The 25,931-nt window shown below is 37.4% G+C and overlaps 1 protein-coding gene across 2 annotated transcripts in view; it reads right to left on the minus strand.

The window, feature by feature from the left end:
- PPFIA2 (PPFI scaffold protein A2) overlaps positions 1–25,931 on the minus strand; it is a 608,376-nt gene that overhangs the window by 40,070 nt on the left and 542,375 nt on the right. For both annotated transcript variants that reach the window (XM_075932509.1, XM_075932507.1), the window contains one exon: positions 4,984–5,065. In XM_075932509.1, coding sequence (XP_075788624.1) covers positions 4,984–5,065 — 82 coding nt within the window. The remainder of the gene's footprint in view (positions 1–4,983; positions 5,066–25,931) is intronic.

The raw sequence follows: 25,931 nt of genomic DNA on the forward strand, positions 1-25,931 counted from the left end.
GGACACTCAAAGACGTTTTAATTCTTCAAAATGTGTGTACACACACTTATTTCATTATAGATATTTATTACATTTTTCTGTATTAAAATGAAAATATTTGTGCTTTTCAAATATAAGGAGTCACTAAGCACTTTTTAAATTAATGCATTAGTTAGTGGCCTATGCCACACCCATCAGGATGGAGTTGAGTGCCTGCTGTGCACCCATAATACCATGCCAATTTAGAAATTTTCAGGAATGTTCACTTATGTTGGGTGTCCAATTCGGGATATTAGATCTCAATTTTCATAGAGTAATAGATTCCAAAGCAAGAAACCAACTAGTTTGCATAGCACAGAACTTAGAACTCCTCTAAAATAATTCCCATTTGAACTATGAACATTTTCACAGGCGCTAAGCAGCTGCAGCTCTATCTGAAGTAAATAGGAGCTTCACATGCTCCTCACCTCTGAAAAATCATGTTCTGGGTCTCAAATTGAACATTTAAATTAACATGTTATTTTGAAAATGTCAGCCTAAATTCTCTTCAATGTCTGGGTATGAGAAGGTGTTTTACCAAGAGAGAAAATATAGCCTGGAAACTTTTTAAAACAAGGTATCAGTTAATCTACATGCACCTGGACAGCCATTAGGGACAGATGGAAGTGTGTCAGATCTAGTAGTCTCCTACAGTGCAATGAAATACTCAACATTATCCCCAAATCATCATGCTGAAAATAGCTACCATGAAGAGAACTGTGTGATACATTTCATATGAAAGGGGAAAAAACAGGATTTATAAAGAGCTAAAAATGCTCAGTACAGGCTGGACCTCTCTGGTCTGGCAGCCTTGGAACCTGAACAGTCCCGGAATTTTCTGGATCAGGGAAGGTCCCCTGCTACTTGCCCCAGGACTCCTCCCCTCACTGCTGAAGCCCTAGCCGCCCCCCCCCACCGTGCTGCTATGACTCCATCCATATCCCTGGCCCCGCTACTGGGGCTGCCATAGCCCTGTTATGCTACCGGGGCCACCAGCCCTCTTGCCACTGGGGCTTCTAGCCAGGACTCCTTGGCCAGGAACATCCGTGGTCCTGCTGGACTATGGATGTTGCAGGACAAGGGAGTCCCGGTTTTTGAAGGTCCAACCTGTATAGAGAAAGCTTATTTTTCCATAGGTGCAGACTTGGCTACTGCACCTTATCCTTTTGGAATTTCCTCCAACTCCCTGAGGCTGATGGAGTGCCCTTTTGTATCCTTTTGGGAAGTGTTGTGCCTGATACCAGGCTGCAGAGCACTGAACTACAAAACCTAAATGCTACTAAAACTGCTCGGAGTTTCTAGGGATATCCAGGGAGGCAGCTATCTGTCAGGATTACTTGGCATGCTCCATTAGAATAGGGGGTATGAAAATGCACAATGGCAAGATGCCTCCTCTTCCTCCAAACTTGCTTCAGATGTAGCCATACTATGATATTCTGTGAAGCATCACAATATTCACTGATGCAGGATTTCTCAAAAAAATTATAAAAAAACCACCAAATTGTTCTCAAACCTCATGAAAGTTCTTATTTTTGCTATTTTAAAATCAACCGGTAAAAACTGGAAATTTTGGGCAGAAATAGACAGAGACAGACTTTATTCTTGGATGTCACAGAGTTTCATACTGTCCTTTTTCCTTAGTAAGAGTGACATTTTCAGATGGATCATCATTGGTACCAATGTAACTTGTTCATCATCAGAGTCTGTCATGGGAGCAGGTACTTGAGCACTAGAAACTGTTGAGTATTAATAAACTCTGACAAAAACTCTCAGGAATATGGAAGCCTAAATCACTCCAAGGGCATTAACCCTTTAAGCTACTCTTCAGTGTTTTTTTTTTTAATATTTTTTTTTAATGAAGACATCTTGAACAGCCAGGTTGGGACAGATGCACAAAGGGGAACAAGGAAAAAGGGCAAATAGCCCTCATCTCAGATGGCCTACACAATGGGCTGCTAATATCACAGTTCCAGGGCCCAGGGATTGCTCCATATACATACTCTCTGAGAAGCAGAGATGCTCTAAAGAGGATACAGAGACTCTGGGAGGAAATGGATTCCTGACTTCCCCATTATATACTGATCTATGGAAGAACTCTGAGGAGCAGGCTATACTGAAGTAGGATGTATCAAGAAACCAGGGGAGAGAATGGGTCTCTTCTTCATGCATAGTCCCCGCCTTAAAACCCCCTATACCACACATACAGGACTGAGTTTTAAAGCATGATCTAAATCCCATTGAATTGCCATGATCTCAGGCTCCAGATACAGAACTGCTAACACAACTGACCTTAACCAAAATGACTTGGAAAAAGTTATACATAGCTATGTAAAGCATCTTCTCTCAATATTTTATAAACATGTGTTCTTAAAATACATTTTTTCTCCTTTTCAGACTCTCGCCAAACCAAACTTTGCACCATGTTAGTACTAAAACAGTTCTTTAGTGTCATGAGACATTCCATGTGCTTGTGGAATGACATAAAATAAGCTTATGAATATGACATAACTAGAATATGCTTCATGCAAAAATACGTCATGAAAAGGTATCACTGAAAAAAGTTATAATCTATTATATATTATCATCCAATTCGTATGTATGTATCATTCCTGTACTTAAAGTTAAAATATGAAGTATAAACCTGTGAGGGCCATTAGTAGTACTCAAGGAACTTAACAGCCCAGTACTCAGAAAAATGAACTTTGAATAGACTTGTTTTTCTTGAGGAGGGGCTGCGAGCAATGTTCCTTTTAAAATTTTCCATCCAGGTATGGAATACATTTTGTGATGTACATTGAGACATGTGCTCATGTGCACCTCCAGAAGAAATATATGTTGCCAGTTGTAGGGACTAATCAGCAGGAAAATATATGAAACTTCTGTGGGTGGCTGCCAAAACACTCAGCTTACAGGAAACACAAGCTGTAAGGGATCCTGTGAAGTGTGTGACCATATCACACAATACTGTAATCCATCTTAAACCATGTACTTTTCTAGGAAGAACTGGGAGGAAGTTTAAACTCAACACAAGGTATTCCTGCCTTTTACAAAACCTATATAAAGGGGGGGGGGGGAACAGAACAATAGAGGCTGTTGCCCTTCTTCAGGACACCCCAATTTACCAAGATGTCTAATAGAAACAGCTGAAACTGAATGGGGGAAAGGACTCAGCCCAGACTGAAAGCAAGCGTAGTCTGTGAAGGTGACTATTAGAATAACTGTTAGGGTGAGATATTATATGTAACAAGTTTCTTAGTATATTAAGCTTAGCATATTAAGCTATTTTGTTTAGTAACCTATGTTGTTCTGTCTTCTATCTTTTATGACCACTTAAATCTAACCTTCTCTATTTAATAACATCCCTTTTGTTTATTAATAAACCCAGTGTAAGTCACTGGTACCTGGAGGGGGGTCAAGGAATCTGTGCATATCTCTCTTTACCCTGCAAACATGAGCTTACCTTGTATAAAACCCTTTAAAGAGTAAGATGAATTAATCTGGGTCCTGCTGAAACTGTGCATTTGGGTGCTGAGGCAAGTCCCTTTAGCTGAACCTTCCCAGAGCTGAGCTATATTACACTGCAGCAGGGTGTGCTCCTTCCTCTGAGTTAATGCTGAAGGAGGCCAGAGGGCCTGGCATAGTAGGACAGAGGTGAGAGGTACCAAGAAGGGCAAGAAGGTTGGGCTCAATGGTATTTCAGCATATCAAGTCACAGTCCTAAGGGGGGGGTGTCTCTGTGACCGAATCCTTCACATTTAGAACAGAAGACAGCAATTCAGAAATGAGTGTGGCTTAAGTAGTTTGAATGTTTCACTTCTGTAGAACCTGATTCAAATTTAAATTACATTAATGGGTAAAAAGGAGTACGTTGGTCTTAATTAGCTCTATAGCAAGCATTTATCAAAATCAGACACAATGCCTTTGTGTGACACAAACAGCATCTCTGAGAAGCGTATGCCCATTGTTCCAAGCAAGGAGGATGCACATCAAGAATGAGGCAATTTATCAAGCATTGATTAAGGAAGCTCACAAAACTTAAGACTTATACAACTATACATACATAAATTACAAACCAAATAACTATGTTTAAAGAACACTAAGATGATAGTGCTAGGAAATGGCAGAATTAAGGGTGCCTTAATTTGGCCCCCTTGTACTTATGCATTATGAAAATTCTATAAATTACATGTCTACATACTATTTGTGAAGGGTAAGATCCTCTACACATCCTGTCTTGGGGAAGATAAGAGAGACAGACACATTCACACAGTGAGTTTCTTACACATTTGCTGACAGCAGAGGAATACTGACGTAGGAATCCAGTGCTCAATTCCAGTTTCTCTAGAGTAGCACGTTCCAAATGTAATAATCCTTTTTTGGGGTCTCCATTCCATCCAACCACCCTCTATCTCCCTCTAGGCACTTCTGACTCAGCCCTTCAACCTCTTAGCCATCTGCAACTGGAAGTGATGCTACAGCTAATAGAAAGTAATGCTATGCCTAGAGTACGTTCTATTTTCGAAAGAGGATATGCAAAAATTTGGTGGGAATTTGCATATCTTCTTCCGATCTCACTTTCGAAAGCAGAGCTTTCAAAAGTGAAAGTAGTCTGGACTCATTCTTTATGAAAAAAAAACCTTTTTAAAAAAAAATCGCTCTTCCTTAAAAAATTAGATTTACGTGGATTTTTTGAAAAAGGGATTTTTTTTCACGAAAAAAAACTGCATTCAGACTACTTTTACTTTTCAAAGCTCCGCCTTTGAAAGTGAGATCGGAGGAAGATATGCAAATTCCCACCGAATTTGCATATCCTCTTTCGAAAATAAAACATAGTTTAGACGTACCCTAAGAAACATAAATATTCAAACTTTCTTCCCAAATACCGTCTCAGAATGTGTGAAGGTAACAAATAGATAAGTTCTGTGAATAAGATCCATGTTTCCGAGTCCCCCTCTTAATACTTACCTCCAGCCATGCAACCACTGTAGGCCCATCCCACTGTGCAAAAGGCAATCCCTTTCTCCGAGCTTCTTCCAGAAGTTCATGCCTAAAAGTGTACCATAAAGTGTTAGGTAGATGGCAATACCTGGAGCAGCAGAGATGCAGCTATACTTCCAAGGTTAAATGCAACAATAATGCATCACAATGGATTTTCATTTACATGGATAACCTTGTTAAAGAACTTAAGCCTAAGTAAAAACAGTTCCTTTCTTTTTTTGGACATATTTCTGTCTTTATGCCAATCTTTTTTCTCTTTTTGTTCTAGGACTTGTTTTATCTTGTCATTCTTTGATAATGCCTAACATATAAAGGAAATACTTTTGTATTTCAATTTTCTACATTGCGTATATAAATAAATCATACAGTAGGCATCTCTTATATAATTTTGTTACCCATTTTGACACAATTCATTGGATAAGCATCATGTCAGAATTTATCAACAGTATGTGAATCATTACAAGGTTAGCCTCCTACAGATCCAAATTCTGCATCTGCCAACTCCTCTGGACTTCAAAGACTGTAGAACACGTCAACTCACAGTAAGAATTTGTTTTTTGCAACGTTTGAAACAAATAATGTAACATCATATTTAATATAATAGTGTTGAATATTGTACAGATTACAAACATTTTCAATCTATTAAAATACCAGGAAAATACTAGCTTTACATTTTACTCATATTAAATTGTTTGACCGAGCACACAACAAACTCCTTTTGCACAAGTGAAAAAAATGACAGGACATTGCAGGGGCACAGAATTTATCAAGGAACCCCTCTGAACTCTATTTCTTATTAGCCAGAATATTTCTGTCTGCCTCTCACTGAATGGCACACAGAAGGCAAGTAATGGAAAAGGACTATGTTAATGAAACATTAAAATTTGCTAGTAACACCACGTAAGAAAGGAAATTGAAAGTTATAGTGCTGATTTAGTTTCCTTGTCCTCTATTGTTGCAGCCTATGTGGTTTAGAGATCCCGCAACAACACTGATATGACTTAGTAGCTCTTCACATAGAGATACAGAAAAACAGTGGCACAATGGAGTAGTGCTAAAGGTGAGAGGATGACCCTGCTTTATTAAGAAATGAACTTGGGGTTGCCAAATCATGAAGAGTTAGATTCTGTTACTTGTACTTCCAATGAGTATCCTTTGTCTGTAAATTACTCCATAGTAATTAATGGGACCATACTTGATGATTGATTTATTTTCACTGAAAATTTTGGGCTCCTTAGTCTAGCTCCCCAGGTTTCCTTGGTCTAACTAGGATTCAGAAAGAGGACATAGAGGCAGTTTCTTATACTCCTGACTGCTGTTATCAGTGACATCACACATGATTCTGAGGTCCATGGGAGGTAAGCAGGAGAGGGAGGAAAATTATTATAAATAATTGTAATTGAAATTTTAAATCTATTATATTAGGGAGAAATTAACACTTGGGAAGGGGGTTAGCACAAGACCAAAGCCTCACTTAATGCTTTGGGATCTTAAAGTGTTTTTATTTAATTTAATTTAATTTTATTTGTTTAAAGGTTTTAAATTGATATTGAAGAGCTCACATAATCATTTCCTCTTCCTTTCTGGTTTTGCTTACAAATCATAAAAGGGCAAATGTAAGCTGAATTTTCCCTTTAAAAATAACCCTGGGGTTAAATATACGTATGTATGATTTGTATGCTATGTAATGTGAAATTATAAATAATGTCACTCGGGCTGTCTGTAAGGTTTGAACCTTGGATCTTCAGAACTGAAAACAGAGCCTCTATTAGCAGTAATTTCTTAGGTGGTAACTGTAGTAGATTCTTATCCTCTTGTATGAATCAGTCATTAGAGGGGGACAAAAATCCACAATTTGTTAGAACGTATGATGCAAGTTAATTGATAATCTGTGTATAATTCTGATAACAGTAAATCCCATTAATAAAAGTTATATGATTAAAATAGCAACTATCAGAATTTTATAGAATAGTATGAATCTTCTTCAGTGATTACATGTCTGCGGCAAATTTTCAAACCAAATTTTATTGGCTAGTTTAAGGTCAAGTTTAAAAAAAAATCAAAATCAAGATTCCATGTTTTTCTAAAACATATGTTCTAATTCAAACAGGCCTTGTGTTATATCGGAGGTCAAACTAGCTGATGGCTTTATAATCTCTGAATCTTTTAAAAGGATTTTCATTGGAAAATGCATTAGTATAAACTCCTTGTAAAAAGAAACATCTAATTTTCAAATGAATCTATACTTTTATTACAATAATGTGGAAATGTCTAAAATTGTATGTTGTGGTTCCCATCACAAGGGCAACAACAACTATAAACAGAAGAAAACTTAAAAAAAAAATTCTGCAGCACCTTAAAGACTAACAACAAATGTAGGTGGTATCATGAGCATTTGTGGGCACAACCCGCTTCATCAGATGAATGGAGTAAGGAGTCCAGGGTACAAATATTAGCCTCATTTAGCACAGGTACTCTGACAATATTTTTCCTTCTCTTTCCGTCCTTGCCCCTCTCTTTCTCTGCAATTTATTTGTACCCTAGACTCCATTCATCTGAAGAAGTGGCTTGTGCTCACGAAAGCTCATGATACCAACTACATGTTTTGTTAGTCTCTAAGGTGCTGCAGAACTATTTTTGTTTTTTAAGATTTTTTTTTCAGCTACAGACTAGTACTGCTATCCCTCTGAGCTATAAACGTGTTCACATAAATTTAGGTGCCATTTTTTCAGAAAAAAATAGCCACCACACATTGTCAAAGTCGTTCATGAGGTTATCGAAAGTAAAAACCCACAAATTTCAAATGAACTGTTTCACAAGTTCTAGTGACAGGAGGAAGGGGCTCGTGGTTCCAGAGAATAGCTTATTGCTTGCTCAGCAGAGGGACAGAGATGCCCCTAGTTACAGAAAGCTACAACTACAGCTGCATCCTCCCTGCCTAACTAAGCAACTGATCATTACGGAAGGAGCAAAATATGTGCTCAGCTGCATTAATAACAGTCTCTGGCTGTTTCCCTTTGCTGTCATCCTCCCCCAAGCCATGTGGGGCTTTCAGTTGGTGGGGAGAAATATAGTGTCACCCTCCCTTATCTGAAAGCTGGGGAGGAGTTGGCAGATGTCCTCTCTCCTACAATTAGGCTGATGACTCTGAGTCAGAGAAGTACTTTATACTGTTATAGTCTATACTTTGTTTGCATCTTTAGGCAGATACAGGACTAAAAATGCCATTATTTCCTTGCTTTTCCATGCAACTAAAATGGTAAGGAGAATTCAAATTAATTAGACTTTCCTGTAAAAGGTATTTTGCAGAAAATGCTCTCTAAAAGGGTTTGCAAGCACTGGAATATTATTTATTTATTATTACTATTATTATTATTATTATTAATTATATGAAATGCCATTTATTTAAGACCCTGTGGGAGTAACTGTAATATGCATGTAGAACTGGAAGGGACCTTGATAGGTCATCTAATCCAGTTTTCTGCACTGAGGAAGGATACTTATTTAGACCATCACTGACAAGAGTTTGTCTTCTCTTAAAATCCTCCAGTGATGGAGATTTCACCCTTTTCCTAGATAATTTGTTCCAGTGCTCAACTAGTCTTACATTTTGGTAGTTTTTATTAGTATCAAACCTAAACTTCCCCTTACTATAATTTATGCCTGTTAATTCCTGCCCTCAGTGTATAAGGAGAACAATTGATCACTCTTCTCTTTATAACATTCTGTGTACTTGAAGACTGTTATCACATATTTTCTCAGTCTTCTCTTCTTCAGACAAAACAAATCCAGTTTTTCAATCTTTCCCCATAGGTCATGTTTTCTAGACTTTTAACCCATGTTTGCTGCTCTTCTCTAGACTTTCTCAAATTTGCCCACATCTTTCTCAAATGACACAGTACACCAGTTTAGGTTTAGCAGTGCTGAGTAGAGTGGAAGAAAATTACTTTTCATGTCTTGCTTACTACCACCCTACTAATATATTACAGAAGGACATTTGGATTTTTTTGCAACAGTATTGCAAACTCATTTTTAATTTTCAATCCACTACAACCCCCAGATCATCTTCTGCAGTGCTCGTTCCTAGGCAGTCATTTCCCATTTTGTATTTTTGTGGCTGATTATTCCTTCCCAAGTGTGGTTCTTTGCATTTGTCCTAACTGAATGTCATAATAAATATTTCAGACCATTTTGTCAGTTTGTCCAGATTGTTTTGAATTCTAATCCTGTCCTCCAAAGCTTTTCCAACTCTTCCACTTGGTATTGCACACAAATTTCATAAGTCGACTTTCTATGGTATTATCCAAGCAATTTATTGTTGCATCATTACTGTGGCATCATTCTACTGCTCTAGGTAGGTGTTGCAAACTAGGGAAATTATATGAAAGTGGACATTATGGGAACTGTGCTGCAAAGAAAGAGACAGAACCCAAAAGACCAGTGCTGACTATGAATGTTCTGGACAACCTGAGATTCAGGTTAGTGGTTTTCAACTTGTGGTCCATGGACCTTACAGGTTCACTGACTATGTTTAAGAGATCTGTGAAAATCTATCATTACCACAGGACAATGTATTTCAATCTGTGGTCACAGACCCTTGGGGTCACAGACTATGACTAACATTCCCAAAGAGGGCCAACACCACTTTTTGAATTTTTTTATGGATCCACAATTAAAAAAAGGTTGAAAAACACTGATGTAGGGGGCTATAATTCATGGAGTTTCTTGTTCCCCCTGTATGTTTTTTTTCCCTGCACTTTCAAACCCTTTATCACCAGCAGTGTAAAAAGTAAATGAACCTTATTTAACAGTCCACACACTGATGTCTCTGTAGGCAAATATTAAAATCTGGATTAAAAACAAAATCTCTAACATCACCTTGTTTACATCTGTCTCAAAAAATGAGTCTCACCTAACAAGGTGAACAATAAACAGTTGTTTAAAATGATTGATATCTAAATTCAAGCACAGGAACTGTAATACAAAGTCTAAACATGATGAAGCCTGCATTTCAACACACAACTCTTGTGCTTCTGTAAAAGAGTAATATGAACAGCTAGTTCCAGTTGATTTCACATGTAGAGTTTCCAGTAATACACATTATAATGGCTCTTAATTAAAATTCACTAGCAAATGTGAGGCAAATTCATAATGAGGCATGTTAAAACATGAAGTAAAAACATTTTAATAGTACAGTACTAGTAGTTCTCATTTAGAAACGCTGGCCTGCAGACAGAGAAACTAATTCCCAGGAAATACCATGCATAAACGTTTTCTAATAAAGATATTGGCTGCAAGTCAAAATGTTATCTTGAAAGCAAAATGCAACAGATTCCATTAAATTTTCCTTTATTATTATTGAACAGTGAGTAATGTAATGGAATTTTTAATTATTGTATTCTTTTAGATAGAAATATTACCCAAATTACAGCCAGTCTTTATACATATTTGGTTTCTGTAAATTAAGATAGACACAAGATGCCATTCAATGGGAGCAACTTGAGGACTTCATATCAAGGTATAAACACAATTGATTATCTCTGGAAAATAATATTCAAATAAAAAAATGTCCAGGAACTATTGTCTTGGATTCAAAGACCTTTGGAATTAGGTGAGTGTTTTCATTGGACTCATAGGACTTTGGACAGATCCTATTAGCAGAAGTAGTTTTTCAGTTCTCTGTATTTGTATTTTAATCACTGTAGATTTAAAAGAAACAAGAGGCAAAATTGCCATTGCCATATACTTTTGATTTAATCGCCTTTAAAAGAGTCTGCGTGTGTTTTAAATATAATTCTTAATTTGAAATTATGTTAGTAGTTCTTCAAGCTATTACCTTCAGGCTGATCTTCACTTTAAATAATTTAGTCACCTTTTTATGTAGATGTATATACATATTTGTGTATTACTCTGTATAATATGTGGACTGGGAATGGTGGACAAGTTTAATTCTCCATGTCTTTGCAAAACTTTTTCCAATTAACTTTAAAAGAATTTTCAAGGGAAAATAATTGAAATATTGCAACAGGTAAATGTACATAATGATTCAAGCAATAAATAAGTTTTTAAATGCAAAAAGGAAGGGGTGATTTATTAATTTAATATGAACACAGGCAACATACATATGAACAGCATTTTAAAATATTGCTGTAATTGCTGTATATTAAGCACATGTTCTGCAAGCAGAAGGGCATTATTGCTTTCCTGAAAGCATACATTATGCAAACAGAGGCATGCTGAATAGCCATAAAATACAGATAACTTTAAATTAGGGCTGCAAAGAATTACTATTAAAATATGATAAACAACAATAATGAACCAAACAGACTTGCAATATAGTATAAAGTTTACTAGATATTATTAGAGACCCTTTGAGCTTCCAGGTTACTTAAACTTTATTAAATCTGGTTTTGTACCAACATTTCATAGTAATGCATTTTAAATTAAGAGTAACTCTCACCCTCTACAAGTTTATTTCTGGAGTTCCAATCTTAGAAAAGCCATAGTCCATACATATTGAAGATTCCAAGTACTCTATATAGAATTTTCTAATCTTCATAAATAGTTTGTTTTAGGAAAAACACAAAGCCTGTACAGTTGGTCTAAGAGGATGATATGCGAATTTTAAAACTGAAATCAGGAGAGCAAATTAAAACAAATTTAAATACTTTAAAAACAAATGAATTGTTGAATAAGGCAAAGAAGCATGAAATCATATAAACATAAAACAAAAATATTGTTCTGTATACAGAACATGTAGACCCAACAAGCCAATCTATTTTAAAAACCACCTGGCATTATCCCTAGTGTCCACTCATAAGAGTAAGGGCTTCAGGATTAAGCTCTAAATTGGTGAAGAAATTAGAACCATTGTGGATTCAATTTTATAAAGTTTTAGAATACTCTGGACATTTGGTTTGCAGTTAGTTCTTTGCATAGGTCTGGCTATGTAATTGAAAAAGGAAAAGAAAATAAAAATAAAAGAAAACATGGTGCTGAAAATGAACATGTTCAGCAGCCACTGTGATTTAACTTACCCCGATATGCTTTTCATGAGATGAAGAGAGATGGATGGAAAAAAAAAAGCACACAAACATTAATGAATATATGTCAATCCATTAAACAAAATAATGATAGATAAAATAATAGCACAATAACAAATGGCAAATCTGACTATGAAAGAACCCTTTTCACTAATTTATTTAAAAAGATACATGCCCCTGTATGGATTTTGGAAACAGAGGTTATAATTAAATTGGCATCTGTTACTTATTAGGAACCTCTTAGCACAACAGACCTTCAGTAAATGTTAGAACCAGAAGGTCTGGCAACATGGCACATGTTGGATACTATTCACAGACAAATTCGAATTGTCCCAACTTCCATCATTCATCACATTTTGTGCAATGGAATGTTATATATATATATTTTGATTAGTGTTTTTCAAACACACACATTTATGTACAAATAATGTGGATTTAGACACTAAGAAAAATTAACACAGAAAAATCTCCAACCAAACATAGAGAAAATACACAGCAAAGGGTGAACCAGGATTTGCTTTCTTGTTTATTACAGGAAAAAGGCCCCCATATTAAATGGTCTAAGTCCTGTGTTTTCTGAAGAATTATAGTAAAAGCCAGCATCACTTAGGGCTAGACTGGATGCCATCCTTACTTATGCTGAGAAGCATGTAACTCCGGGACTAGACTGACTGGTTTGAGACCAGTTATCAGAGAGAATTAAACAGTTTTGCACTATTTAAGATGTTACTCAGTATAAGAATAGCAGCATCCGGGTGTGTCTAAACTATACCCCCCTGTCGGCAGAGGGATGTAAATTAGACGCATCGAAAGTGCACATGAAATGGGGATTTAAATATCCTACGCTTCATTTGCATAACGACAGCCGCCGCTTCTTTTTGAAACAGGGCTTTTCGAAAAAAACCCGGCACTTTAGATGGGGCATTTTTGACAGAAATGCCCCATTTCAAAAGATCCTGTGTCCCCCTGTTTATTTTTCAGAAATCCTATTATTTAAAATAAAAAGGAAACATTTTTATAAGAATGAAATTATGTACTGTTTTCATTTGCATCTGAAATAAATTTAGAGATCAATTTTTGAGCATAACACTAAAACAGGAAAAACAGCATGTGTAAGGCTCTAATTGCAAGCTGATAAATGAATTTTTTATCATTTCATTTTTATATGCAGTGTTGTTGTAGATGTGTTGGGCCCAGGATAATAGAGATACAAAGTGGGTGAGGTAAAATCTTTTGTTGGACCAACTTTGTTGGTGAGAGAGACAAGCTTTTGAGTTTACATAGAGCTCTTCTTCAGGCCTTGGAAAGATACTCAGTGGTGTGTCAGTTAAATATAAGGTTGAACAGGTTGTTTAGCATGAAGAGTTAACACATATCTCAGGGAACCATTTAAGCTGAAGTGTCCCATTAACACCTGTCAGAGTGGAAAAAATCTGTGTGTACTTGTGAGGGTTTAAGGGGAGGGAAGGTTAGCAGCCTATAGCTTATAAGAAGACATAAATCCAGTGTCTCTTTTCAGTCTGTGACTCAGACTATGTCTACACTGCAGAGTTGTGCAAAAACTTACAGAGCGTCCACACCTCAAGTGCGTTTTTGCGCAAGAAAATTTACAGTGAATCGACAGAACACAGGGGTTTTTGCGGTATAGGTATTCCTCTTTCTATGAGGAATAACTCCTTTTTGTGCAAGAGATATTGCACAAAAAGACGCATGTGGACAGAAAACAGGGTTTTTTTGCACAAAAACAGCCTATTGAAGGAAGCACAGGTGCCCTGGTGGCCATTCTCTTAATGGCAATCAGGGCTTTCTTGCGAGAGAGCATCCATGCAGTCTGGACGCTCTCTTGCACAAAAACACATTGCTTTTCTGATGCACTTTTGCAGTGTGGATGCGCTTTTGCGCAAGAAGTTTTTGCAGAAGATCTCTTCCGCAAAAGGCTTCTTACACAAGAAACCTGCAGTGTAGACGTAGCCTTAGTATCTAAGGAAGTTTTGAATTTAAACTTGCAGGTTTATCTTTTGAAGGTCTTACACAGGTTTTCTTTGAGGATGAGTCCTGACAGGCCACATATAGAGTGATTTTTTTCTTTGTGTGTGAAAAGTGTTTACTCACAGATAATATGGTAAACTGGTCTTTTATAATTTTCCTGTTTGAGTTCATTCAAGAGCTCAGTGATTCACTGGTTTCACCAACATAATTGTTATTGGGGTATTTAGTGTACTGGATGAAAGTACACCACATTGTGATAGGAAAGTGCAGGACCCACAGATCTAGAAAGAAGCATTGTGGGGAGCGTTGATCATTGAAGTAGTATGGATGTGTCTGCAGTTTTGCATGTATAGTTCTGTCAGGGTCCAGAGCCATTTAGAGTTGATTCCTTTTTTTCTGTGGGGAGTTTATGTAACTCACACACCATCTCGGAGTGGTTCACTGCACTATGTAGTAGCTCTTAGACCACTGAGGGCATGTCTACATTAGGAAATTATTTCAAAATAACGTATTTCAAAATAATAACTCCAGATATAACTGTTTTAAAATAGCATGTCCACACTACAGAGTAGCCTCAAAATTAGTCCAAGGCAGGCTCCCCTAATGTGGACACACTATCTCGGCTTAGAGCCCCAGGATGCACTGGAAAATAATTATTTGAATGACTGTGGGGAGTAGTTATTTCGAAATAGCAGCAGTGAAGCATCCACACTACTGCTATTTTGAAGTAACTATTTCAAAATAAGTGTTATTCCTTGTGGAAAGCAGAAGTTATTATTTCAAAATAACCAGCCCATTATTTTAAAAAATAACTGGCTTTGTAGTTTGGATGCTCAGCTTGTTATTTCGAAATAAGGGGAGTTATTTCAAAATAACTCCATAGTGTAGACAATGGCCTACAGAGAGAGAGAATGGCTTTGCTCATAAACTTTAGAGAGCCAACTGGATTTTAGCAAAAGCGGTAGAGGCTCATGCACAAAGCTCCAGAGGTCCCATGTTTTGTTCTGCCTGTCAGCTTTACATTTGCTTCTGAGATGAGCTTAGGAAGGTTGGGGGTTGCTTGAAGGCCAGAAGAAAAGATTCAAAAAAGATTTCTTTCAGGTATTGGTTGTAATTGTTTGATTATAACTCCATATGGGTTCAGTGACAACGAGGGGCTGTTCAATCAGAGGAAGATTTCTATATTGAAACAGGGCCTCTTGAGGTATCTAGCCCCATAAAAGATGAGATAACTCTTTGGATTAACCAGTTTGTTCTCACCTGTATCTAGGGCTATGTCTAGACTATGTTTTTTTTCCAGGATACCAGTGAATGCGTCTACTCTTCCGCTTTTTTTTGCAGAAAGAACAGATGCACTCTTTCAGAAGCCCTGTCTTTCTTTTTCCATTAGGAAGAAGGGCTCTTCTGAAAGAAGGTTTTTCCAAAATTTGGCCCAGTGTAGATGGGCCAAATTTTGGAAAAGCCTCTTTTGACAAAACTATCAGAAAAAGGAACTCAAACTGAAGAGCGCATTTTGCGTACCTTTTTCCAATAAAACACTGTAGTCTAGATGTAGCCTAGCTGTGACCCTCTGGCAGAGTTGTAACTGGACAGTTGTTATTCATGTAGAACAAAAATTAAGCCCTGATTCTACAAGGGGAACAGTATGGGTTCATGAACACATAGCCACACTGACTTCAATGAGGCACTATGTGGTTTTCCTAGCCAGGCTGGGCCACAAAATGCATTTTATTTACAGCAACAGGAGACACTGAATGCATCTTTTGTATGCAAAAGGGTGAAAAAAGCCTTCGGAGCTCTTTCATCAAATGATTTGTCATGTATGCAGATACAAAGAGAGGAAATTAAATGAAGGACAATTAAAAATAATAAGGCATGAGATAAAAATGATTCTTAAGGACTAATATACAATACAGAACACACACTTAGAGGACAATGGGTTTTTATAAACATTACAAATCTGAGAACATTTAGATGGGTGGCCATTACAAAAAGCTTAATTAATGCAATTTTGATTCATTTAAAAAATGCCTGTAATTAACAAGATCATTAGGAAAAGCACTTTAATACTACAGTGGGCAACAAGATTTTTTTTCTCTAGTTAAGAACATACTAAACCAAATTCTGCTTTCAGTCACGTAAATAAAACCTCACTGAAGTTACAAGAGTTATATATGTGTTTAGCTGAGAGCATCAGATCATCTAACCTGACCGCTTAAATTCACCAAGTTACCTCCATTTTTATCTCAATACCTTGTGTTTGACTAAAGTATAAATTCCAGAAAAGTATCTAATATTTAATGGAAGACATCAAGAAATGGAGAAACCACTACTTCTCTTGGTAGTTTGTTCCCATGGTTAAAATCACTAATTTGAATTAATCTGGTTTCACCTTCTATTTGCTCATTATGTCCTTCTTTACTAGATTATAGAGATTTTTAGTACCCAGTATCTTCTCCTCACCAAGATACTTATATGCTGTAATTTAATCACTTCTCAATCTTTTGGAGAAGCTAAACAGATTGAGCTATTAAATGTCTCAATATAAGAAATTTTCTCCAGATCTGAAATAATTTCTGTGGCTCTTTTCTCTGTTCTCTCTCAATCTTTCAACAAAATTAAACAATAGGAAAATCAGCAAAAGGAAAGAAAAAGGAGTGTGGCACTATTAGGACTGTAACTAGGCAACACTCCATTTTGCTTTGCTCGATACAAAGAAAAATGAAGCTAAATAACAAAGGTCTTCCTTTTATTTAAAATGGGAATTGTTTTTTGCTTGATATGTGCATTCCTATAATAAATTGTGATTAACTTGTGTCTAGACTCATCCAAGCTGCAGTACTTCCAGATTAAAGGCTAAATTATTGTTAGCAAAACAATGAAATTCAAGAACAGATACCTGTATCTTGTATAGAAAACACAGGGGTTCTCTGAATATATGGAGTTTTACAGAGTGGACCATTTAGTCCTTGTTCTTACAAGGACTTACGCATATGTGTAAACATACCAATAAGTCTCTGCATGGCCAAGGCTTCTTCTTTAAAAAAAAAATTTTTTTTTTGCTACCTGCATTAGAAGCAGAAACTTTCATTTTGCAAATACAAGCCCTAATTGTGGTTTGTGTAATTGACTAGAATAAGTATTCCAAAGATGCATCCATAGTATGACATATTTTCCATTTCTGTTCCCCTTGGTAAATATGAACTGTATTGCTCATGCCTATATTTTGGACATGGAGGTAGACTGAAGATTTAGATCACTGTTCGAAAAACAATTAAAAAATATTGTCATTCAGATTCAAGCCAAACAAAAGCAGAGGAAAAGTTAAAGCCATCATCTCTGATTTTGACTCACCCTGGTGTTCCCAGACTAAGGACTGGAACAACACAATACAATTCAATAAGGGTAAACTGATCACTGTGAGGACACCGCTGCCTGAAGGAAATATTGTGGCTTCTATCCTAAGATCAATATTGACAAATACCAGCACAGAGCACCAGAAATTTGTCCTCTTCAGAGTTGGAATCTTATCAGTGCACTTTGTGAAAGAGGTGGTTGATTTACACAAACAACTTTGATAATGTGGGAAATAATTCAGCCTTAAGATCTGCTGAAGGAGTAACAGATGAGAGTATTTCAAGCTATGATAGCAGTGTATATGAGATAATATTCACCTCAGTACTTAATGGCTATGTCTACACTATGTCCAGGGAACATGTCTGCTCTTCCAACGTTTTTTGCAGAAGAGCAGACGTGCTCTTGTGGAAGCCCTGTAAACCGCGTTTCACAAAGAAGAAGGGCTCTTCCGAAAGAGAAGTTTTTTCCAACATTTCAGAAAAGCCTCTTCTGAAAAAACAATCAGAAAAAGGTATGCAAATTGCACTCTGCAATTTGCATGCCTTTTTCTGAAAAAGAAGTGTAGTGTAGACATTGCCAAACTCCGCTCTTCTGAACAGGAGCAAATTAAATGACCCTTTATGCATTAGAGAATGTACAGATAAGTTGGAAATATGGTGTTTACATTTGGTTTTGTCAGTGGGTGCCCCATTCTAGCTCCACCTCCACACCACTCCTAATCCCCACGCACACTCCATCTCTTCCCACCTCCACTCTGTCCCTCCCACAAGGTCCCTTCCCCTGAGCTGAAAAGTTGTCTGCCCACCTATCCTCCCCAGCACCATGCAGCCAGCCAAACTTTGGAGAACTATACTTTCTCCTGTTTGGGATTACTGAACACAAATAAATAAATACCAAAAAGCAGTATTTTAATAAAGCTCAAAGATTCATTGTGACAATTTGAATTTCTGTGTCCAAATATGAATTTCTGTTTTATAGCATTTTTACTTGTGATGTTCACACTGGATTTAACTTCTATACGTGTGTCACAAAGTAGGTTACGTCTGGAGACTGAACCATGCTCATCAGCAAGTTATCAACATTGATTAGCTCTACCTTGGAGTTTCAGGTAGATCTCCTAACTTCTAACAACTCTGTAGGATGGAAAATCCCAGCAAAAGGACAGGACCAAAGAAAAATTGCCACTGTTGCTAAAAATGACATGCTTTAGAAGCAAGAGGAGCCATGTCATTGCCAGAACCAGAATTCTCAGCAGAAAAAATGAAGGCAGGAGGAACATGGCATTCCTTAAGGATTTGAACGAAACCCAGAGATTCACAAGTTTGAAACCATTCAGGAAGTGTGTGTTTGAGGGAGGGGGGGAGGAGAGGAGAGGAGAAACCGTATTCAGCTTTGTTTTGCCTAGCTCAGCTCTTGTGCTGTCCGGGTAAAGTTTATGAGCATATATATTTGAGTCTTTGCGAAAGGAAATTGTGTCCTTTATTTTAATGTCATGTGGGCCTTGAAAAGTTACATTATAATTCAGAGCAGTATTCACTATATACTGTGTGCTTGGAAGAGGAGAGATTCAGGTGCTATCCAGCTGGTTAGCAGAGTGCCCACAGCTGGCAGCATGTGCTTCTACTACTGGTGCATATCTGCTCACGCCTTAGTGCACATAACAAAAGTTATTCTGCACATGGCTGGAAAGAATAGAAGGAACATTGATCCAGAGTGCCTGTGACAGAGTGCATAAGCTGCTAGGTTGGCTTGGAAGTTTCAGGATGTGTGTCAGGGTGGAGGAAAGTTGGGATTTTGAGGTCTTTGTACAAAAGTGGCATATCAGACACTGCATCTGCTTAGCTGCCTGCCTGTCTTCCCCAAGTTCCAGTCCCAGCCTCAGCCCACAGCGGCCAGTCAAGAAGCTGCTGGCCTGCACAAGCAGTTTCCTCTCAAACCCAGCCCCTTCCAGGCAGCCCAGAAGCAGCTGAAAGAAGACTAATCTGACTGCAATCAAAGCTATGCTGAGAGCTACAGTCGCCATACCCACAGGCTGAGAAACATCTGAACCTGGATTCTGGCCAAATCAGCTGATAGGTTTTCAGTGCAAAGCCATCTTGATTGGCCAGAACTGTTTGGCTGAAGTGGAGGGAACAGCTGATGGTGGCTGCCAGTGCAATAGCTGATTGGCTGCCAACAGCTGACGGTCTAGTCAATATTAAGCACCCACTATTTTTTTCCATGAGTGCTTTAGCCCCAGATCACCCACGCAGTTAGTGCCTTTGGTGACGTTACAAGTCAGTGTAGGTAGAGGAACTTTTTTATTGTTTTTACACATGATTATATATTTAAATAAGAATTTTAATATTTTATATCTGACATTTTTCTATTTTAAAATTTAAGTTTCCAACATTAAGCCTCCAATACATGTTTCTAAGAAATTTTATGCTCAGATGGCTGACTGCTTACAGCTTTATCAGTTGGTGCATGAAGACAGATAGTTATTTGTTTTTGTAATGCAGTATTGTGGAAAAGCAGATAGAGTGGCTACATTTAAAATGTGACCCTAGGTGCCTGAAGTATTAATTTGATATAATTGTCAACACTGAAACTTAGTGGGATAATGTGTGTGATTGCAATGCTAAAATGTGTTTATAATCTTTTATGAAAGAGATACTTTGCTGTTCTAGAGTTGTTGATCTTCACTTCAATGCACTAAGACCAGGAAGTGGTATCAAGAGGGCAGAGCAGTCTGTTACAGACCACTGTGTAAACCAGAGAACAAAATGAGTTATTTCTAAAATGCTTGTCTACAATATGTTGAGAGAAAAAGTTGTGTTCTCATAGGGAACTTCTCTTAGGGAGATAGATGTCTGAACTCTCATGTAGCCAGTTTTAAACAAACAAAATGAAAGTTGATAACATTTTGACAAAAGGTATTATACACAATACGAAAACATGAATTTACAGATGAACAAAAAGCCATGGTACCACAGTCAAGAAGAAGGACAACTTTGGCTAAAATCACATCTTGGTTCACTGGTGAAATGAGGGCAGCAATTAGAAAGGACAAAGCAACATATAACAAACAGGAAGACTAGAAATCAAACAACATAAAAGTAAATGTTATAAAGTGCAGAAACTTGATACGGGAAGCTAAAGACATCAAGGAGAAACTGATGGGTGGCAGTTTAAGATCATTAAGGAGTTTTTAAAATATAAAAAAAGGGAGAAGTCTTCAGTAAATACTTTAAAATATACTTTAATATACCTTAAAATATAGAAAAAAAGGGAGAAGTGTTCAGTAAATACTTCTGTATTGAATTGAGAAAGAAGCAAATTGGTGTACTTATATTACATAAGAATGTAGAACTTTCCACTACATTTGTAACTAAGCAAAATATTATGTAATACCTACTAGCAATAACCATTTTAAAATAAGCAGTCATGGATAATTATATCCATGAATCTTAAAAATCTCAGGAATTTTAATAAATCTTGGAATATAGAAAAAATTCCAAAGCACTAGAAGAGTACAAATGTTTTGCCGATAATCAAAAAGGATAAGTGAGGTAACTCCAGGTAAGTTAACCTAACAGCAATATTGTGCAAAACAATAGAAAAACTGATATGGGATTCAATTGACCACAAACTAAAGGACAGAAATATAATTAACAATAGTTAACATGTTGTCATAGAAAACAGGTCTTGCCAAGCCTTATTTCATTCTTTAATGAGATTACAAGCCTGCAAAGATGTAATATACCTAAACTTTTGTAAGGTAGTTTACTCAGTGCGGAAAAACATTCTAATTAAAAAATTAATACTATACAGATCAATAAAGCGCACACTTTAAGCAGAATAAAAACTGAAAGGCAGATCTTAAAAAATAATCATTAATGGAGAATCATCTAACATTTCTAGTAAGGTTCCCCAGGGACCAGAACTGCTATTCATCATTTTCATTTATAATCTGAAATTACAACTAAAATCACTGATAATAAAATGTGCAGATGACACAAAAATTGGCGGAATGATAAATAATGATACAGATTGATTGAGTGACTTAGTAAGCCAAATCCATTCAAACAAAATGCATTTTAACACAGTTAAGTGCAAAGTTATACATATAAGAACAATGAATACAGGCCATACTGATAGAATAGATAATGGAGATTACCTATCTCCTAGAACTGGAAAGCACCTTGAAAGGTCATCAAGTCCAGTCCCCTGCCTTCACAGCAGGACCAAGTACCATCCCTGACAAATTTTTGCCCCAAATCCGTAAATGGCCTCCACAAGGATTGAACTCACAACCCTGGGTTTAAGCAGACCAATACTCAAACCACTGAGCTATCCTTCCCACCTAACTAATGGATGACTATATCCTGGAAATCAGTGACTCTGAAAAGAATTTAGGGGTCATAGTGAACAAGCAACTGAAGATGAGCACCCAATGTGATGTTGTGGCAAAAAGGGAAGATGTGATCTTGGTATGGATAACAGAACTGGCTGATAGGTTGCTGTGATGGCGAGTTGGGGTTTCCCCGATCCTGCACCCCTGTAGCAGCCAGAACAGTCTCCACCAGCCAGTAGAATAGAGAGGAGTTTATTGATTTTCCAGAATACAGCACAGCACATAAGTGATGTGTCTACCAGGGGCAAGGCCAGGATGGCTCAGGCCCCTAGGGTTAGGGTTCATCACCTCTAGCCCCCAGCTTAGCCTGTTCTCTCCATGCTTCCCAGACAGCCACTGCCTCCCCACAAGGCCCTGCCTGCCACCCAGGTGTTGGTCTCCACCTTCCTCCCTTTGTCTCTCTCCCTGGGAGGCTGAGCGTAGGTGTCTGGGTTAATACACATTTGGGTGAGTCAGTGAGAAACACATCACAGTGCAGGGGGACACCAGGTTACAGAGCAGACATCACCCCAACTACCCCACAGTTGCGTAGATCAATATTGGAATACTATGGACAATTCTGACATCCACATTTTGGAAAGGATGTTGAAAAATCAGACAAGGTGTAGAAAAGAGCCACATGAAATGATCATTAATGCCTTATGGGAAAGAGAAAATGCCTTATGGTAAAAGATTTAAATTGCTTTATCTGTTTAGTTTATCAAAAAACAAACCAACTCAAATCAAGAGATGAATAGATAACAGTGTGAAATATACTAGATACTAAGGAACTCTTGAATCTAGCAGAAAAAGTCACACACAAAATCAATGGCTAGAACCCAAGACAGATAAATTCAAATTAGAAATTGATCACACATTTTTACCAGGGAGGGTGACTAACCATTTCAACCAAGAACCTAATGAAGTCATGGATTCTCCATTTCTTGATGCCTTTAAATCACAACTGGATGCCTTACTTGAAAGATATGCTTTAGTCAAACACAAATTATTTGAATCAGTACAGGGTCACTGGGTGAGTTGTAAAGGTCAGTGATAAACAGGATGTCAGACTATATGATCTAATCTACACTTCTGGCATTAAATGTTGCCAGGTGCCAAATGAAAGGACGTGTCAACTAGTGGGACACCCATGTCTCCTGATTTATACTGCTAGATATGTTCTTTAAGAACATCAACTCCATTGGCTATAGCTTTGTCTGCAAGTATGTAGGCTGGGAGGAAAGAGGGAGCCTGAAAAAAACAAGTGTTGGCAAGTTTTGTGTGTGATAAGTTAAGATGGGTTATCAGGGCTAGTTTATATTCAAAGCACGTAGTGCAATTCTTTAGGCAACACTTCAATACGGCTTATCTTCTCTATATCATGTATCAGACAAAAATGTAAGAATGTACAGTCTTAACAAAACCAGGAATATGCCTGAGATACCTAATGATATTTTGAACCTCTGTACAGATAACCTAAACTCTCCCATAGATTTCCATTACAATTTCTATTATAGTTGATCAAACTCACTATTGCAGGGCTACTCAACATGTGGCCCACATAAGTTCCAATTATTGTTGTGCACTTTGTTAATGCTATTCATTGTTAATCTGTTAAACCCTGTTATTTAAGTTATGTAAAAATCGTTTATTTTAATGTAATCTATTAGATGTATATGATTTGTTGTTGTTCTGGAGTTAGATCCAGATTATGGCTGGAATGAGTATATTCCTGGAGGCTCTCAAGGCACACCAGTAAGTGAGTTCAAGGCCAGCCAGGTAGAGGCACCACCATTGTACATTCTTTATAAGCAAGGAACTGCAGCAAGGGGGTGGATAGGTTTTCCCCAACCAAACATCAACACCACTGGGGTACTCAGGATCTCCTTTTATGTCAAGACCATCAGGAGCCCCGGCACACCTGTGAGTGTGACCTGCTCCCGAGTAACCTGGAGAGGAAAAAGGGGGTTACACATGAATCACCAAACTTACCTCCACAGATCTAGTGAGCACCCATGACACACCAAAAAAAAAAAAAAAATCTCGTATCTACAACTCACATGCCACAGAATTTGCTCTATACAGAAAGTCCAGAATTTGTTCTATACACAAAATTCACCTGACCACACTTAAATGTGCCTTCACTAAGCACACTCCACCAGAGAAGTAGATCACATCATGGAAAGGGCCATCTAAATACCCTGGGAGAAACTGCTTTAATGTGTTGAAAAGAAACAAATCCAAATTGCTGATCACACACTCCTAGCTGCCAGATACTACTCCATGATGGAATGCATGCGAGATATCATCAGTTACAACCCATATTTTATGAGGATGACATCCTGAAAGACATACTTCCTGAACCCTGTTTCTGCCTTCAAACAACCCCCTAACCTCACCAAGCTCATCAGAAGAAAGTTACACCCAAAACAGGACATGCTAACTCAAAGCAGCAGGTCCTGTTAGAACAACAGATACAAAATCTGCAGATAAATCTCCACTGCTATGATGATCTCCACAACACAGCTTTCAAGATTTATGGGCCCCACACATGCTTATCACCATATCTGGCAATCCTGACCCAGTGTATCAAAGGCTCCAATCACAATGATGCCTATGAAACCTGATCATCTTGAATGAACTCACAGAGAAAAACGATAAGTCACAAACACACTATATCAACTATGGCAAATGCTTTTCATAAAGCGATCCCTCCATAGCTGATCTTTCGATACTTATCCTCAAAACGATATCTACACAACACGTTCAAAAGGCAAGCCAGGAAACTTAAATTCATAACTCTATCATAACCCAGACATCTATCAGGGATGATCTACATGGTGCTTGGTCCTGCCATGAGGGCAGGAGACTGAACTTGATCACTTCTTGCGATACCTTCCAGTTCTAGTATTCTATGATTCTATGAACTCTACTTGGCCAAATAACATGAATTTAATTGGGACACAGGTTTTATGGCTCATTAAAATAATCTGTAACACCCCACACTGCCTGCCACCCTTATTTGCCCATCTCACATGCTTTATGTATAACAATCTAACCCCCAGTTTCCTGCTTCATTTCAAGTGCCAGCCTCCAATTTATGTCACCCTTTCTGATTAACAATCTGTCCCAACTAGTATTTAGCCCTGACACACTGCTTCCTTTCCTACACTCCCTGGGCCTGAAGAAGAGCTCTGTGTTGCTCAAGAGCTTATACATTCTGCCAGCTGAAGTTGGTCCAATAAAAGATATTTCCTCACCTATCTTCTCTCATATCCTGAAACCAACATGGCTATAATAACCTACAAACAAATCTTAACAAATGTAGGAATAAATCTATATCCCTCTATTTTTAAGCAAGTTTCTTTTAGATGATAGTAGTTTGCAGTTTACTGTATCTTTCATCACAAGTTCTCAAAGCGCTCTACAGAAATTTGTTAATTCCTGTAACAGATCTTTAAATTTATAGTTGTGTGTGTGAGGTAATTTTGCAAAACCATGGTAAAATAAGAATGAACACAGAAGAAACCTGAAATTCAATTCTGTGTTCTGAACACTAGATCACATTAAGTTACAAATAATGTAACTCTAAAATACACAAATTAATTTATATTATAACATTATGTGCCTTTTGCTGTCAGGCTTCACTGAAAACATACATAACTATGAATGTGTAGATGATTCATGTAACTAATGTCTGTAATATTGGATCAATTTTAGCATCATGATGGAATCAAATTAATAAAGTCTGAAGAGTTAGTTTCCTGTGTCTTTGAAGACCTACGATAAGGATTCATAGCTAATGACTAACTGCAACAAGCCAAATTCTTAGGATGAAAATTGACTCTTTTGGAAGATCTACAAAAGACTTGCCTATCATTGAGTAAGGTTGTTTATTTCATTTTAATAGTGTTTAAGTAGTTAATTCAAATACATAGAACTAAATAATTAATAGACAAACAGCATCCTCTAAGCAGGAAGAAGACAAGCCTTGAAGGTAACAAGGGTTGGTTATCTTGTTGATTATCTTATCATCAGAGTGGGACTTGATATGGAGAAGTGCACTACTCACTCAGGAAACTCTGAGTAAGAGATACTGCTCAACAATTTATTTTGCATGTGTAAATAGTCTGGGTTACAGAGCTAAAATA

This window comes from Pelodiscus sinensis, chromosome 1 (genome assembly GCF_049634645.1).
Source record: "Pelodiscus sinensis isolate JC-2024 chromosome 1, ASM4963464v1, whole genome shotgun sequence".
Lineage (NCBI taxonomy): Eukaryota > Metazoa > Chordata > Testudines > Trionychidae > Pelodiscus > Pelodiscus sinensis.